This window comes from Castor canadensis, chromosome 10, assembly GCF_047511655.1.
Source record: "Castor canadensis chromosome 10, mCasCan1.hap1v2, whole genome shotgun sequence".
In the NCBI taxonomy this organism is placed as follows: domain Eukaryota; kingdom Metazoa; phylum Chordata; class Mammalia; order Rodentia; family Castoridae; genus Castor; species Castor canadensis.
In genome coordinates, this window is record NC_133395.1 from 76,891,873 (window position 1) to 76,908,947 (window position 17,075).

General features: G+C 37.6%; 1 protein-coding gene and 1 pseudogene across 1 annotated transcript; one reads left to right on the forward strand and one right to left on the reverse strand.

Annotated features, from left to right (window-relative positions):
* Window positions 1-1,999: 1,999 nt before the first annotated feature.
* Window positions 2,000-15,646, reverse strand: Pomp (proteasome maturation protein). The gene is made up of 6 exons (XM_020176821.2): window positions 15,487-15,646; window positions 12,955-13,052; window positions 11,988-12,048; window positions 8,357-8,458; window positions 4,787-4,880; window positions 2,000-2,169 (listed from the first exon to the last, which is right to left on the reverse strand). The coding sequence occupies exons 1-6, from the start codon at window positions 15,487-15,489 to the stop codon at window positions 2,102-2,104; spliced, it is 426 nt and encodes a 141-aa protein (XP_020032410.1). The 5' UTR covers window positions 15,490-15,646; the 3' UTR covers window positions 2,000-2,101.
* Window positions 11,126-11,241, forward strand: LOC141413082 (U4 spliceosomal RNA; annotated as a pseudogene).
* Window positions 15,647-17,075: the final 1,429 nt, after the last annotated feature.

Genomic DNA, 17,075 nt, shown 5'->3' on the forward strand with positions numbered 1-17,075 from the left:
GAAGAAAACTGAGTAACTTCCTACCTCCAGACAAGCACTGCAGACTGAACATTAAGGACAATTAACAAACTTTTCAGCACTCAGGGGCACCAGCAGAGTAACTGCTGCAAGAGGAATGCTAATAAAGTCAAAGCAAGCATGTAAGTCAAAGGTTCTCAACCCGAGGGAGCTGTATGAAAACACACTTCCTGGGATCTACTCCAGACTAGTCCTATTGGAATTTCGGACCCTGACAAAGAAATTGCTTCAAGACTCCTAGCCAATTCTTATATGCATCCAGAGATGAAGACCACTGATACAACTTAAAAGAAAAAGGATCCTAGCATTCGGGAGACAGAGGTAGGAGGATTGTGAGTTTGAAGCCAGTTTGGGTTTCGTAAGAAGACTCTGCCCCAATTTAAAAAAAAAAAAGGCGGGGGGATTGGGAGGGGGGAAGGAGTGAAATAACAAAAAGACCATTGGAAAGTAAGCACTATCTAAGATTACCAGTTTCAAAATTTTTAACATCGTAATCTTCCATTTAGCTGTACTCACTAATTTTGTAATACTGCCTACTGGTCAGGAAGGAAATCTATTACTCCTAGAACCAAGTACAGAAGAAATCTCCAACTTTGATTACAAGCAAATATATTTAGAAACAATTAGTGAATCTCTGTAATTTCTATATTCCTCATTGTTTAAGTATAAAGTGGGTTGGCAAAGACAACTATTAATGAAGCAAGAGATTTTTTAAAAACGTGTTTATCAAAGTTTATCAACCCTGTTGCTACTGACATTTTGAACTAGATAATTTACTTTAAGATATTCCTTAGTAACTGTTTTCAAGACATAAAAGGCTACTGTTTGTGAATTTAGTGTCTTCGGGGGTCACATGAGCACAAATGGGTGTCCTGTGTGTCTTGGATGCTTAGCTGCATTCCTGGCTTTCACCCACTAGATGCCAGCAGCAACCTGCCCCTAATGGTGACACCAAAAACATCTCTAGACATTGCCAAATGTTTTAGATCACAAACTTAGCTAGTAAAGATGGTCCTGAAAGAATGATAATCTAAATATATTTTAGGATTAAGGAAAGATGACCCATTTACCAAAGTTCTAAAAATCTTTTAATTTTTATATACCAGGTCCATAAACCTTTATAAGAAAGTGAGTTAGTAGTACTTGCCTGTAATCCTAGCACTCAGGAGAAGGCAGGAAGACAGCAAGTTCTAGAACAGACTGGACCACCCAGTTAAACACTGATTAAAAAAAAAAAAAAAAAGAAAACTATGGCAAAATTCATTTAAACAAACTAATTGTTTGTTTGTACTTTGTTCATGGATGCATAGTATGAATGTAAGCACCTTGTGACACATAACAAGGGAAAGTGAATTTTACTGTTCTTTAATAGAATACTGCTTGGTTGTATATTAAATACAAATTAAGTCTATGATGTACAACAGTTTAATCTATATCTGCTGGTTGCCTTAGTTTTTCATTTTACAGACCAGACCAAAATAAAACTTTTGAATTTAAAGTTTTCAACATGAAAGAACCAAAGAATAACTTTAATTGTAAAATAGCATCAATACAGCAAACATTCTAAAAGACTACATTAAAACATAGCATCTTCTGTACTCAATTTGAAGTGCTGTCACCAAAATCAGTAACAAATGTTTATTCTGCTTCTAAAAACTGTGTAGATTCAAATACTAATAATGGTTATTTAAGGGCCGGCTGAGTGGCTCAACTGGTAAAGCACCTGCTTAAGAAGCACAAGTCCTGAGTTTAAGCCCCATAATAAAACAAACAACAAATCACTGTTATTTAAAATTAAATTTATGGAATAACTAGGAAGGAGGCTGAATGGGAATCTGTGGACAGTTTTATGATACTTTAGACATAGAAAGCTACTGTTTTACTATAAATGAACTTTAAAATCATCTCCCTTTAGTACTTTCACCTGTCACATGGACATCAACCAAAGACTCAAACAGTTTGAAATGATCACTGACACAGATTCTCATGTGTCAGTACTTTAATGTGTACACACCAAATCACAAAAAAAGACATTCTATCACAAGGATGCAGCCCCTCTGAGTCATGACCAGCACACTATGTATTACAGTAAACCGAGTTTATATTCCACCATCAAGTGTGGTTCTCCCATTAGTTCACTTTGTGATGGATCTGAAAACAAACAAAAACAAAAATTTTAAGAGACTCAAAAAAGGAAACATTCAGTGATTCCACAGGGTGATGAAGTTCACTGAGGAGACCCACCTATGCATTTTTTAAAACTCACAGAATGATACACCTAGTAATGAATGCCTCAGATGTCATATTAGTTATATCTCAATATAGTTGATTTAAAAAGAAAAAAACAGATTGAAAAGGTTCTTCTTTATCAGAGTTTGCTTCACAGATAACTCTGGGGAACAAACTCTTAATCTAATTTGTGAAAACATTTTATCTGTATCATTTTCCTCACCATTGCATATACACAAACATAAATAGAATTCAAATTAAGAAACCCTTAAAGTCTTCACTCACTCATGTTTACAGATAAGATAAAAGTATTATTTTGCCTGTGGTAAGTACACCTAACAGAGTTTTTAAAACTAACAGAAAGCTCCCTGAGGACTTTGCTTTGTCCTCTCCAATGTTGGTCTAGAAACAGAATAAAACCTAATAAACTAAACTGTAAAATTAAGTTTGTAAAAATGAGTACCATTCATATTACCATGACAACACCAAAGGTAACAGTGCAGTATTAACCATGTGGCTGCTTCTTCACTCGAACTCGTAGGAGGCTGGAATTTATTGTCACAATAGTCCCTCCTCTCTACAGGTGTCACACCACAAAGTAGCCTTAGTAACTGTTATTAGTAACGGTTATTAGTAATTAACTGCTATTTATATAATAGCCATTCATCATCTAAACTTTTTTTAAAAAGATGACTGTACATGAATAAAAGAAACTGTTTTGTGTTAATAGGAAAAAAATAAGATCCATCAATATATATGGCATATCATAAATATTTTAAGATACTAATTGTGTTAAAAGGAAAAACACAAAGCAATGCCAAGTATTTTCTGACTACATGTATTTGTATGAAGACACAGAAAAATGCCTGGAATGAGGGAACAAAATGGGAAGTGTGAGACCCTGAGTTCATCCCCTAGTACTGCCAAAAAAAAAAAGTTCAGTAATATGGGCCTTCTTAAAGTGCTCTTATGTGTGAAGACAATTCTCAATTGGTCTCTCACAATTCTGCAACTTCTAGGAAAAGACACAGTGACTTTATCTTTTTAAGGCTGTTTCTAAAGTGAACAGCCACAGAAGACAGAGGACAGACAGATGTACTTCCCATCAGAAGATTCAGGAGCACTGAAGATGGGGCTCCTCTACTGGCATCACCTGAACTTTTTTCATGCTGTCTTGTGGGAAGTAGGGCTCAGGGGACCAACCAGAATGCTGATAATTTGGGCATCTGCTATTGCTATGAGTAATACACTGTCTTCTGCCAGCATCCATAAAATTATGGTAAGTCAACTTCTTAGCTTATAAGTAGGATCAGATCACAAACTCTTCAGAGTTCTTTAGCTGCTAGGATAGAGACAGACTCTAGACATACTGTTTCTTCTGCCTGAAACAGTCCTCCTCTTACTTTTATCTCAACTAATTCATGTACCTTTCACCAATCAACTTATGTGTCATATTCCCAGAGGTGCTTGCCTTTCCCAACCCAATACCATCCTTTTTATCACTGTAATTTGTTTTTTTCCCCCTGTTTAATGTTTGTCTCCTCCACTAGAAAGCACAAATAACTATCTTCTTCATTCTTTTATATCCAAAGTCTAGCTCAATACTTGCATACAATGAATATTCCAGACTATTTTGAATAAATATGCAAAAAGTCAAAGAATTTGTCCTTTCTTTATACAGAATTGCAGAAGATTCTGAAATTAGTTCATTTTTATAAGTAGATAAAAGTTAAGAATACAGACCTAAACTAATTTTAAACAAGCTTAGGAATCCCAGGTTTTCCTGCACTCAAAAAGTTCTCTCTGAGAAGATTCTCAAAGAGGAGGCTCTCTAGACTTCTGTTGTGTCCACGGCATTTCCTTACCGGACATCAGCAGCCAAGCAAAACTAATAAAACTTAATCCGGTTGGGTTTTTCTGTTTCTCCTGCCCTGCTGGAGTGTTACAAGCAGAGGCAATACTGGACAGGATTATATTTGTTTATCTTCCTGAGAACCAGAAGAAACAGAGGATGCTGCATTGCATTGTTCTTACTTAAAAGTCATTTATCTGATACATAATACAATTATTCAGAGAATTTTGTTAAGAATGACAGACTCTTCTTTCCTATTCACCACATATAGAAGCACAAAATTACTGGGGGGGGGAGGCTGTTACTATTTTTTAAGGAAGCTTTTATCTTATTCATGCTAGTCATTATAAAAATTAGTCCCATAAATGCTGTGAATACTGTAACAACAATCACTGTTTAAGTCACCCAAGAAATACTGTATTAGACGAATACATCAGCCTCAATATTCAGGACATGAAATAACAACCACTGTAACTTGACTGAAATGACTATAACTTCAGGTTTTCAAACATAATCTTTAGTCTGAAAAAGTTAAACAACAGTTATCACCATTAAAATTTACCTTACTGCTATAAATCAATACAAGTGAATCCGACTGGCTGTAGCTCCGTGGGAATAAGCATTCCGTTTTGTTTGCTAATACCTTGTATAAAAGAGAGCTCCAAAAAGGTACTGAATGACACTTACCGTTAAGAATATCTTCAAATCCAATAGTTTCATCATTACCCCTCAAAATATCCAGTGAAAGGTTTGAGCTTGAAAGAAATGGAAGACGCTGAACCTTTGGTAAAAGTATAAAAGGAAAGTTTAGAAAAACCAAGGGGGGAAAACCAGAACATGTAATCTAATTTCATGTTCTTCACTCTTTTATTTGAAAAATCCATGAAACTAAGGAAACAGCAATTGAGCCACTGGGAAAGAATGACTCACATTTTAAATACAGACCAAGTTTTAAAATATGTTGACAGTAAAATTGCAGTTTTTATTAACAGGTTTGCATGTTTTTGAAACTTTGCTCCGTCCAGGAAAACTACAACACATACCCCAAGATGAAATGCAAAACCCAGAGCCTAACATCATGCTTTGTTCCAGATACACATGGAATAATCAAATTCCTGAAGAAATCCCAACTTGGTGAGAACATTATACTACTTAGTAAACAAATACTCCATTTGTACATCGTTTTGTACTGCTCACAGTACAAACATAAGGTATAACACTTTCAAACAGTAGTAGCAACCAGAAATGCGAACCAGTCACTTCTGAAGCCTTTAAAAACACAATGTCACTCCAAACTAATGGGATCTCTTTTTTTCTAGTATTAAATATACAGACAGCTAAAGACAGAGATACATATTGTATTGTAGACTGTACCTAAGTGCAGTTTAGTGGAGAAAGCACAGGCTGTGGAAGCAGAGTGATGGAGATTCAGTCTCTGACTCATTATGTAGCCAGTCATACAGCCTTGTGCATGATTTCCTGACTCACTGCAGCCCCAGCCGCTTCATCTATGAAACTGGAGAATGCAATCTTCCTCCCAAAGCTATGGTATGGTGTTGCAAGGCACATATTTAGTATAGTCACTGACACATGGCTGGTACTCAACAACCTTTAAAGTAACCAAGCCAAATTTCAGTCTTTCTTTTCTTTGTCACTTGTCCAGAAGTTATAATCAGAAGTCAATGTGATAATTTTAGATACTGCCAAAAGAGTAATAGGTGGTCAGTGACTAAGGACTCTAAAAATAATCATACCTTCATAATCTAAGGAGGCAGTTATGACTCCAAAATGTGTCTGGAATAAAGATATTATTTTTTAATTACTAATGGCCTTTGGAATTATTTAAATCTTTACGGTGTGGAAAATTTTCTCTAGATTTTTCAACCAAAAAACAAAAAACAACAAAAAAAGAATGAGAAGAAAAGAGGATGAATGGGAAGAAAGAGAAACAGGAGCCTGTAAATTAAACCAAACAGCAAAGGGTCTGGCAGGTAGTTAGAGCCAAGATACCATTCTGATAAGGCATCAAAAGCAGGGATTGCAAAAGTATAGGGATCAAAAGGAAAGAGTCAAAGTTCCGGGCAGAGATTTTGAATTAAATGTTAAAACTCAGGCCCAAAATATGAGCAATAATGCAGTTGAAATCTGAGTATAGACAAGAAAATAAAAAAGGAAGCTAACAATTCTGTGCCAAACATATATTTCATTTAATCTTCAGAACAACCCTATGCTATTCTAACTGCTCTTCTATTTCACATTAAAAACAAACAAAAAAGACCTGAGGTTCAAAATAGTCTATAACTTAAATTTTAAAAACTAAAGATTCAGACCCAAGTTATTCTCACATAAAGCCATGTTCTTTTTAGAGCTCCTTTAAGTAGCTTCCAGAATGATTAAGACACAATTTTATAGCTAGATCAGAGGAAAAAAAATCCCCATGGGTAGGAAAAACATGTGCAAAAGCTAAAAGCTGAAAGTAATTAGGAAATTGCAGGTAGTTTAGGAGGGTGTGAGATTATGGTAGGAAACAAGAAGCCAACTGATAAACAGAGCAATGTTAAGAAGTTGGGTGCTATTTTGAGAGCAAAGTAAGGAGAGTAACAAGATCAAATGTTTTACAGAGGCTATTCCAGCTATAGTGTCAATAATGGGCTGGAGGGACAGCAGGGGTGAGTGGTGCAAAAATACAAATGAAGTATGGCAGGGGTGAGAAACAACGTAGTAGAGATGGAAAAGAGATCAAGTAATGGGCTAGATGTTTTAGGGGTAGGGAAGGAGTTGAGGACGAAGTGCTGAGAGAGATAACCAAGGCTAATACCCCAATTTTTGCCTTAGGCAGAAACCTATTCATACACGATAAAAAGTGTGTGAGGAACAAAGACTTATTCTGTATGTGTACATGTGAAATTTGAGGTACCCAGGAACTTCCAATTGCTATAGCCTGTGGGTTTACAGCTCATGAGAATTGTAATTTGAGGATCAACAGAATATAAATCCTAACTGAAGAAACAGGAACAGGTAGAAAATAAGGTGAGGAGAGTACCAAAGAATGGTACTAAGACAACTGGTATTTCAGGTTAACACATTAAACAAAAGGAACCTACAATGAGAAACCTGAGACATTAAGTAAGTATGTGTTCTAAGAGTCAAGGGAAAAAGATAAGAGGCCATGAGTGTCAAATACTACACAGAGTTCGAGTAAAATAAGGATAAGAAAAAGACTGCATTGTTTCAGAGCAGATTCAGGAGGTAAAGGACTATAGGTAATAGAAAGCATAGACAACTTTTTTAAGAAGCTCAATTTGCAGCAGCACACTTAGTGTGAGAGAGGAGTGTAAAGAAATTCAGGATTGATACAATTTTTGTTTTATTTTAAAAGACAAAGGAATCGATATGTGTAAATGCTGCTGATGAGACAGAGCAAGAGGAGAGGCTAACCTTGTCAGCTAAAAGCTAGGCATGGAAGCTCATGCCTACAAACCCAGCTACTAGGGAGACAAAGATTGGGGGGATTACACTTTGAGGACAGCCTGGGCAAAGTTAGCAAGAACCCCAGCTCAACCAATAACGGCTGATTACAGTAGTGTGTACCTATCATCCCAGCTATGCAGGAGGTGTAAATAGGAGGATTGTGGTCCAGGCCTATCAGGCAAAAATGCAAGACCCTATTCAGAAAATAACTAAAGCAAAAGTGGCTGGGGTGTGACTCAAATGGTAGACCATTTGCCTAGCAAGCACAAGACCCTGAGTTCACACCCTAGAGCCACCAGAAAAAAAAAAAAGAAAAAAGTCAGCTGCAGACAGGACCCCGATCAAGGGAATTCCTTTAAGTAGTATGATGTAACAGAATCTAGAGCATAGTCAGGGAGACAGTTTTTACATGCCTGGAAGGACATCTTCCAAGTATTTATTTCTTAGTAACAAATGTAATGTACTCAGCTATACACATACTGAATACTCAATACCACCACCTGAGTTCTCCTAGAGCATCTCAAATTAACAGAAATCAAAAAAGCAGAAAACCACAAAAGCTGATACAGATAAGCGTTCAGATGCCATGCACATAATTTGAAGAAGTTTTCTATTTAGTGATTTCTTTTTCTTCTATGAAGTAGAAACCAAGGTCTATGTTATAAAAAGAGAAGTAGAATGGGTCTTAAGGGAGCAGAGAAAGTAAGGTTAGAATAGCTGTCAGCAAACAGAATTCCTTATGACTAACATAAACACAGGTGGGACATAAGAGATCCATAAGCTTACCTGCTGCACTGCCTTGAATTCCATTTGTAATTTCAGGGGAGCAAACAGACCCTGGATGTTCCTCAGTGTGGAAAAATTCATTTTATCTTGGTTGAGCTGAAACTACAAAAGATAATGTAATTGTAAATGTTATGCTCAACATTCTGCTTTCAAAACAGCATTGGTACATACAAAACTCAATACTTAGATGAAGGATTTTAACATCCATAACTGAAACAAAGTGCTTTTATTAATTCCTTTGATAAATTTTAGAATATTTATCTATATTTTATCCAGCCTGCAGGTATAGTTTACCAATGTAAATTTGTTACCTAAATTTGTAAGACTAATAAATTAGGGAATGTGTTTCACATTGCAAATGTATATTTATAATGGATAATCCTATACATTTATAATGCATAATCCACTGAGATAGTGAATCTTTAAGTACAAAGTCATAAATTTCAAAGGAATTCATAAAAGAGATAGCTAAATCATCATAGTATCTTGTTAATTAAACTGCAATATTTAAACTTCACTTTTCTGGGGAGTTAATTCAGGGAAAACAAATTGTGAAAAGCCTAATCAATTTGCATTAGGCACAAATCAGTAGGTTCTTTTCTGGAATCGTAGTCTTACTAAGCTCCAACAGTACTTCTACAAAATTTCGATCCTAATCTAATGTACTTCAGGCAAAATGATTCAACTTGTCTTGATTCTAAAACATAAGTTGCCCAAATTGGTTCTCAAGGCAGTGAATATAATATGCAAACAGACAGCTATAAAGATCTGTGTGAACCAAGGTAATTATAATGAAGTAAAATGACTTTTTGTTATTTTTTATTACACTATACTCCCTCTGTAAAATTTGCTTCTAACAGTCATCAAAAAAATCATTTTCCTACAAAACCTATTAAGAGATCAGTGCCGCTTGGGATATGACTGGGGCAACACATAAGAAATTTGAAAAAATAAGGGGTCTAGCAATATAGTTTTTAATCACTTTAGCATGATATAACAAAATTTTAATAGATGATCCTCAGGGAAGTTTTAAGGGAAGAATTTTCTTTAGTTACCCTTATGATAAGTAAATATAATGTGATGTAGGAAAATTTAATTTATATAAACTTTGATGAATACACCCAACTTGTAATGTTACCTTTATCACCACATGAATTAGCAAACATGTAAAAACTGGGCTCTGTGGTGATACATAAAACAGAGCAGTCTACCCTAAAGTTGCTCAGAATCTAGTTGGGAAGACAATACAAACAGATCGAGGGTTCTCAACTGTTGGAACTACCGATATCTTGGGCCAGGTAATTCTGTCCTGTGCACTGCAGTAATGTTTAGCAGAGTCCCTGGGCTTACCAATATTAACAACCTCCTCCTGTCCCCAGTCATGCCAGTTGTAAGAATCAAAAACATATTCAGACATTGCCGTCTGAACTGTGCAAACTCCCACCCCTACTTGAGAATCACTGGTGCAGATGCTAAAGGTCACCTTCCATCACTGTCACCACTGCAGCTCTTAATAATGGAGAGCAACAAAGGCCAGCAATATGCCAAGGGATAGGCTACTACCAACTCCACTTTACAGAAGAGAAGACCAACATTTGAGGGATATTAAGCAATTTGCTCAAATCTGCTTAGTTAATAAGCCTAGTGCCTATGTAGTTCAATTATACCACTCAGGCTAAAGAAATTCAAGAAACAGTAAGTGCCCCAAAATTTCAAGAAAGAGAGGTTGCCATTAGCTGGTTTAAGTGATTAAGAAACACAGAGAGAGTAGACCTAAGCCAGAGTCTCCAAGATAAAAGAAGTTTTAGACTCTTTTACCATCCTGGCCAGTCTCATTCAGATTTTTCAGTTTCTCTTAACATAACATACTGCTCAAATAGAACCAATACTCCAGATCTAATGGCCACTCTCACATAGGAAAGTAAGAATATAATTCTCCTTGATTTGAGCCCTGTCTTATTATTAATAAAGGCCAAGATCGTATTAACTGTTCTTTAAAAGCTAACATAATCTGCTGGCATGTACTGTCAAGTTTTATGCAAGTCAGGTTTTCTCCACCTAAATGTGTGTACCTCATTTTTTTCAACCAAAAGTGAAACTTCGGACTCACCTCAGCAAATACCTTTTTTTAAAGTTATAGCCTACCCTAAGGTTTATTTTGCTTCTGTGACATAGTATAATTATTTATCAAAATAAACTATCCTTTCCAGCTTTTTCTTCCAAAAACCAAACTTATACTTTTGTGTATAAATTTACACTCAAGTCTTTATAAGACACCCAGCCTTCCTAAGTGCTTGCTCTCACTACCTAAGATACAGGAAGAGGTGAAGATCCCTATCAAAGTATCCCTCTGAATTGACAATTCCTTAATCACTGCTGTCTGGGCAGTTATCAACCATAAACAACTCACACTGCATTATTCTCACTCAGTCCATAATTTACCATCTTATCCTTGAATTTAAGATTAACTGTGTACTAGCTCATTCACTTGCTGTTGATCACTGCTTACTTTACTAAATGCTTATAGCCATCTACTTAACAGTCTACTCTTCGATTAGATCCCTTTTAGAAAAGTGAAGTATTTATCCATCTTCAGTCTATAGGTAATTTTTGTTCCATTATTTCTCAAAGATGATAGATTAGTTTTATAATCATGCTCATATACTTTTAAGTCTACTCTGGGCTGTCAACTTCTGAGCCTTAAACCTGAATGCACTTAAAGCAAGGAGCTCTATTCTCATTTTATATGAACGTCAATTTCATAATTCCAGCTTTGTGTAGTGGCAGTATCATAGCCAATGAGGTTTATCCCAGGCACAATTATTGTTACTTGAAAACTTTTCCCAATTTCTTAATTTCATTATTTGTTCTACCCTTTCTTATAGTAGTCTTTCCCTTTGCTAAAGAGAGAAGGAAAAATAAAAACAAAAACAGGAAAAGCTGAGCCTTTACCCTGTTACCTGAGTGACACGGCACACTGTACCTTTCTTATTATAAAACCATTAAAGCTGTCTTTAAAACATATGTGCATGCTATTCCCTCTATGTGAACAACCTTTCCTTACCCTGATGAATACTGAGCTAACTGTTCAAATGTCCTCACCTCTACAAAACTTTCCAAAGCCCTAATCAGAAACAGATGCAGCATCCTTGCTCCCTTCTAATGCTTTATGAATCCTCCCCATTAAAATGTAAGTTTCTTAAGGTTGAGTATTATGTCATATTAATATGTGTATCTACTGTGTCTGATAGATATGTACCTCAGTAACTCAGAAATTGAAGGTCTGAGAAACACGTTAAAGCTGGGATATGGACTTGGATGTCTGCAGCAAAACTGGCAAAGGAAGATTTAGTTTATCAAATGAGAAAATTATTGTGAGACGAATGGAGTGACAATTTTCTGAAATATCTATGAAAAAGACAGAAAATGATACATAAAAAGGGAGTTTTAGTAAAGTTACCATTTCACTATAAATTGATAATTTGAAAGCTTATTGTACAGGAGATTAAATAAGGCCTCCAGGTCAAATCCTGAATACCAGAATTGGTTTAGTAAAATCAAACAGAAAAAGCATTGCTGAAAGTATTTTTGTACTGGAGAATAAAAATAAACACACAGGTAATACACTTACATTTTTTTCTGATAATTCAAGAGGATGACTGGGCAAAAGCTCATTTTTCACACAAGAAAAACTAGAGAGAAGAGGGGGAAAAAATAACATTTAAAAGGGAGATTACATATCATTCAATACCCACAGCTCAATTCTATTAAGGATTTGATCATAAAGTACTGCACAGGGGCTAGGGTATAGCTCAGTGGTATAGCATATGATTAGCATGCACAAGGCCTAGGGTTTGATCCCCAGTACCAAAAAGAGAAGGAATTTGGAATTTTTAAGGATAATAAATTTTGACTATGGTGATAATAACAGGAATTGATATGTGTATTAAAATTCATAGAACTATATGCCCAAACAAAAAACAAACATTTTGTGACCTAAAACTAGAAAAGAAAAATAGCAACAGCCAACACTTACTGAGTGCTTACAAATGGCAGGTATCACTCTAAGTATTTTTCAGGTATTAATTCATATATTCCTCAAAATAAGAAATATACTATTATTAACCCTATTTCATAGCTGAGCACACTGAGACTCAGAGCAATTAAGTAACTTGTCCAAAGGCATACATCTGACAAATAGCAGAGCCAGGATCTAAATCCAGGGAGCCTGAGCCCATAGTCATCCTCTTAAGTGCTATGTTCTAGTCCTCCAGAGAAAAGGAAAATACTCCAGTAACTAACTTGGAGAGCCATTTTCTCTTTATTCTATTGTCAGTAGGAAAAAGAAGAATCCTACCAAATCATGCTACTGGGTAACATCTACTAGGAAGATGCACTATCCTGGGACTCTAGTACTTTGATAAGTGCTTCTTCTACTACAGAAAACATGTAAACCCGTCCACTTCTACACACCATGCAGGGATCATTTCTTGCTACTTCCTGCATTAAATATATTTGTAGCCTATCAAAATATTTAAAGAATATTCCCCACAGCAACATTTTATTACAACAAAGTCGAAACCATGACTCCCATATACCCTTTCCGAAGAAGATCGTGATTTTCAAAAGGCCCACTTGCTGAAAGTTCAGTAACTGGAATACTGTCCTTTAGCTGAGATCCAAGTCCTCTGGCATTCTACAACACAAATTAAAAGAATTTACACACATACACACACCCTATGTAAAAATCACTGATCAGGAGAGAGAAAAGATAAAGACTGCACTCTTAATGTTCCCACCATCTAGACAATTAGATATGCTAGATGGATAAGCAAGGTAGCAAGGGTAATACCAAATTTGGGTGTGAAAAGATTCCTGGGCTGAACTTTGAATGCTGCCAGATAGAAAAGCATTTCAGCAAAAAAGAAATAGGTATGAAAGTATAAATGAACAAGCTACAAGTAGTTGAAATGATTAAATACATGTATGAGATAGAAGTAAAGGCTGGCAAAATTAAAAAATGGAAAGTTTACATTCTAAAATGATAGAGAGCCCCTGAAGTGTTTTAGTATGATGTATCAGATTTGCTTTCACTGAAAAAATCTCCTCCCCCTTAGGTTGAAATGTTTAACAGAATGGAAAAGTTGAAGACAGCATCCTTAAGGACAAGGAAGAATATTAAAGAAATGGAATTAAGAACAGACAGGATAACTAGAAAAGGTAACAAACTAAGAAAAGGGGAATTTCAGAGGGTTTGGTTTAGTGTAAGAGGAGGGTCTTACCTATAAAAGTGTATCCAATCAGGATAGTGTAAATCAAAAAATTGAAAAGAAACAAAAAAAGTGTATTTGGAATTGAAATATTATCATCCTAGATATCTGTACCATGAAACTTTCAAATCACCAAATACTTATTAGATACCTATTATGTGTCAGGTGCTCTGCTAGGTGCTGAAGATACATGCCTACTTCCTAAAGCTTAATTTAATGAAGACATATCAACAAGCAAATAAGACATAGTAAAATAACAGAGCGCAAGATGCGGACTTTCAACTACTGAATGATCAAATATAATATCCCTGCAGTTCAGCAGAAAAATGCAAAACAGCTACAAGTAGTATGGTATTTAATCTTACTATTCTAGGAGAAACTATTCTGGAACACTAGCTTGTTAACTGATTTCTTAATTTATTTGTATATTTTATTTGGTAAGGCTCTTTATCATCCTGTCCAGGTTCTCACACTGGGATAATTTCAACAGTACTCCCCTGGGTCTTCTTGATTTAAACTCATCTATTTTCCAATTTTGCACATCGAGCTTTTTTCCCTAAACCACGCAACCTCTCCTACCAAAACTGCTAATAAATAAACAAAAACCTTTCAGTGATTTATCAAAGAATAAAATCCAGGGTCCTTAGCCTGCAACTCCAAGAATCTGCATAGCAGGTTCCTACTTCCCTACATACAAGAAGTCTCGGTGGATAAGGAAAAAATCCTGGAGTCTATTTAGGCTGTCACTTTGTGACTGCAAGCCAGGCATGCACCTCTCCGAACCTTTTTACTCATGTGCACCAGGTACTAACCTCCTTCCAGGACTAGAGCTATGTGGTTGTGGCTTTCCAAATTTTATCTTACACTACTATCCTACACTGACATTCTCCTCCTGCCAGGATGCTTTACTGTAAAGTGACAACAGAGAAGTTCTTCCTTGTATGCACAAAGAATGGGGGAATTCTGATCCCTGGGTTCTACTGTTATCTTTCCAATTGCCTTCTATAAACTATCAGGATTAGTACTTAAGTTTTCTAATACAATAGCAGAAACAAATCTATGAACACCTAATAAACAGTTACATTTGACAATGCTTACCACACTTCTCTACAACGATTGGCAATATTTACCAACAGAAGTTTTTTAGGATGGCCTACCAGCAGTGCTGATAGGAAGCAACGGTGACTCAGAAGTCTTCCCAAATATCACAACTTTTAAGTAAAAGAGAAAGAGAAAGTGGGGAGAGAGAAGAGGGAGCAAGAGAGGCAGGAGAGAGAGGAAAGCGGAGAGATACACTAACATGACAAACGGAGTAATAACTGATTTTCCCTTCCAACACACGGCATAATACAGACTGAAAAACGTTTGTAACGTGAGGCCGAATTGCATAAATACGACCTATAGTTGTGGGTTGGTTATCAACCAGTGACAAGAGCCGGGGGTGGCGGGAAGGTTGAGGGCTTTGGGGGGAGGAGAAGTTACCCCTGGGAAAGTGGTCGGTAACCCCACAGACGTCGCTTTTCGGGTTCGCCCTTCCCAGCTCCACGCCAATTATGGGGAAGGGGCCCGGCCCTGCCCTGGCCTGCAGAGGGACTCGGGGACAGGAACACGTAAGCCACCCGGAGAGGACAACGAGGAAGAGGCTAAAACCGAATCGCCGCTCGCGGGAACGGAGCCTGGGCTGGACCCTCGAGCCAGCCACGAGCCGCCCGACCCCGTGACTAGACAGATTATGGCGCGCGAGGCCGGCCTCCATCCCCATGCTGCAGCGTCAGCCGGAGGGAGTTGGGAGGTGGCAGCTTGTGCCCGCCGGGCCTCGGTGCCCAGCCCGCCTGAATTCGGGCGGTCGGGGAGACTCACCATCTTCAGCCCGCTCTGGGAACAGCCTCTCAACCTGGTTACCGTCAGCCGGCCCGCCGCTCACTTCCGTTTCCGGGAGCCGCTCCCCCCACATCCGCCGGAAGTGCGTCCGTCCGGGCGAGGAAGGAAGGAGGGCGCGGGTCGCCGGCAGGGAGCTGCGCGGGGCCGGGGCTCCCACGGCCGCAGTCCCGAGGGACCCAGGGCCAAGGGCGCAGTAAGGGTGTGGGCTGGAGAAGGGCGGGCTCTGGACGAGACGTGCTACCGGGGAGGGAAGATGGGACCCCGCTGTCTTCATAAATGTCTACCGTTAGTACGGCGTTTTAAGACGTGCCGCGTGCTTTTGTAGGTACATCCGGCTCCTTACCACAAAACTCCCTCAGGTAGGCGGTAGGCGGTACAGTTTACAGAGAGGCAAACCAGGTCCAGGTGGGTTGTGCTTTCCTTAAAGTTGTTCAGCTAGTAAGGTAGAACTTGAATACGACTTGGCTTTTGAAAACTTACTTGTATATTTTTTAAATCCTTGCTATGGTTAGAGGAGAAAGGGACTCCAAGGGTTGGAGGGGGTGGGACTGACACCTAAGTAAAGATCATCTTGACTGACATATATTTGGGCTCTTAGAACTACATATCAACACAGTTCTAAATGCTTTATGTGAATTATCCTTAAATCTTCCCAATAGCCTTATGAGGAAGGACCTCCTGTTACCCCAGTTTTACAGGTGAGGAAAACAAGACATAAAAGTGGACTAAATATATATGCCCAATGAACCTGTCTGAGGCAATAAGCCATGGTCTTAACAGTACTCTGTATTGCTTTTCAAATAAGTGATGAACAGCTTATGCTCTACCACTATGTTACCTAGATGACCTAAGGAATGGTTGGGCAGATAGCCAAAGGATAAGAGCTAACTAGTTTGGTAGTAGGGTATATACTGCATGTGACTAACAGATCTGCCTGTGCAAAAGACAAACCAAGAAAGAAGTTGTGTCTGGCTAAAATAAGGTAGAGTAGTGCAAGATGAAACATGATGGATAGAGACACATTTTTTATGAAGGCTTTTGTGGCCCTGATTAAAGATGAGGCCTTGTCTTTTAAAAACCACTGAAGGATTTTAGAGAGTGAGGCATAGGTCATGTTATGTATATCCACTGCTGTGGTCATAGAGCTGAAGTTCAGATTTATGCAGCCACTAAGTATTCTTCACTGGTGTCCTTATGTGTCTTCTGGTCTTTCAAAGTATCCATGGTTACCTTGAGATTTGAACTTGAGTGTTTCAGTTGTATCTTTTTCTTTTCGGTCAGTTCCACCTAAGAAGTAAGTCATTTTAATGTTTGTTGGTTGCTCATAATTCAATCCATAAATGTTTGTTGGACATTTTTTGGTACTACATAATGGAACTGCAGAGAAGAAAAGGGTATTTCCCTGTAAGGAGATGGCTAGTATTTTCCTGGAGGAATGGACTTGTAAATAGATATTTACAATGCAGTGTGGTAAATGATTAATAAAGGACCTGGGTCAGGAAATATCCTGGAACAGGGGAAAGGGCATTCAAGGAAGAACTTGGGAAAAGAGGGGTTTGTGAAAGCAC

Coding starts and splice junctions, on each gene's coding strand:
- Pomp (XM_020176821.2), bottom strand. Junction 12,049..12,954: donor CACGATCTTCTTCGGAAAGG/GTATATGGGAGT, acceptor TCTTCTCTCTAG/TTTTTCTTGTGTGAAAAATG. Junction 2,170..4,786: donor ATTTGAAGATATTCTTAACG/GTAAGTGTCATT, acceptor GTTTGTTTTCAG/ATCCATCACAAAGTGAACTA.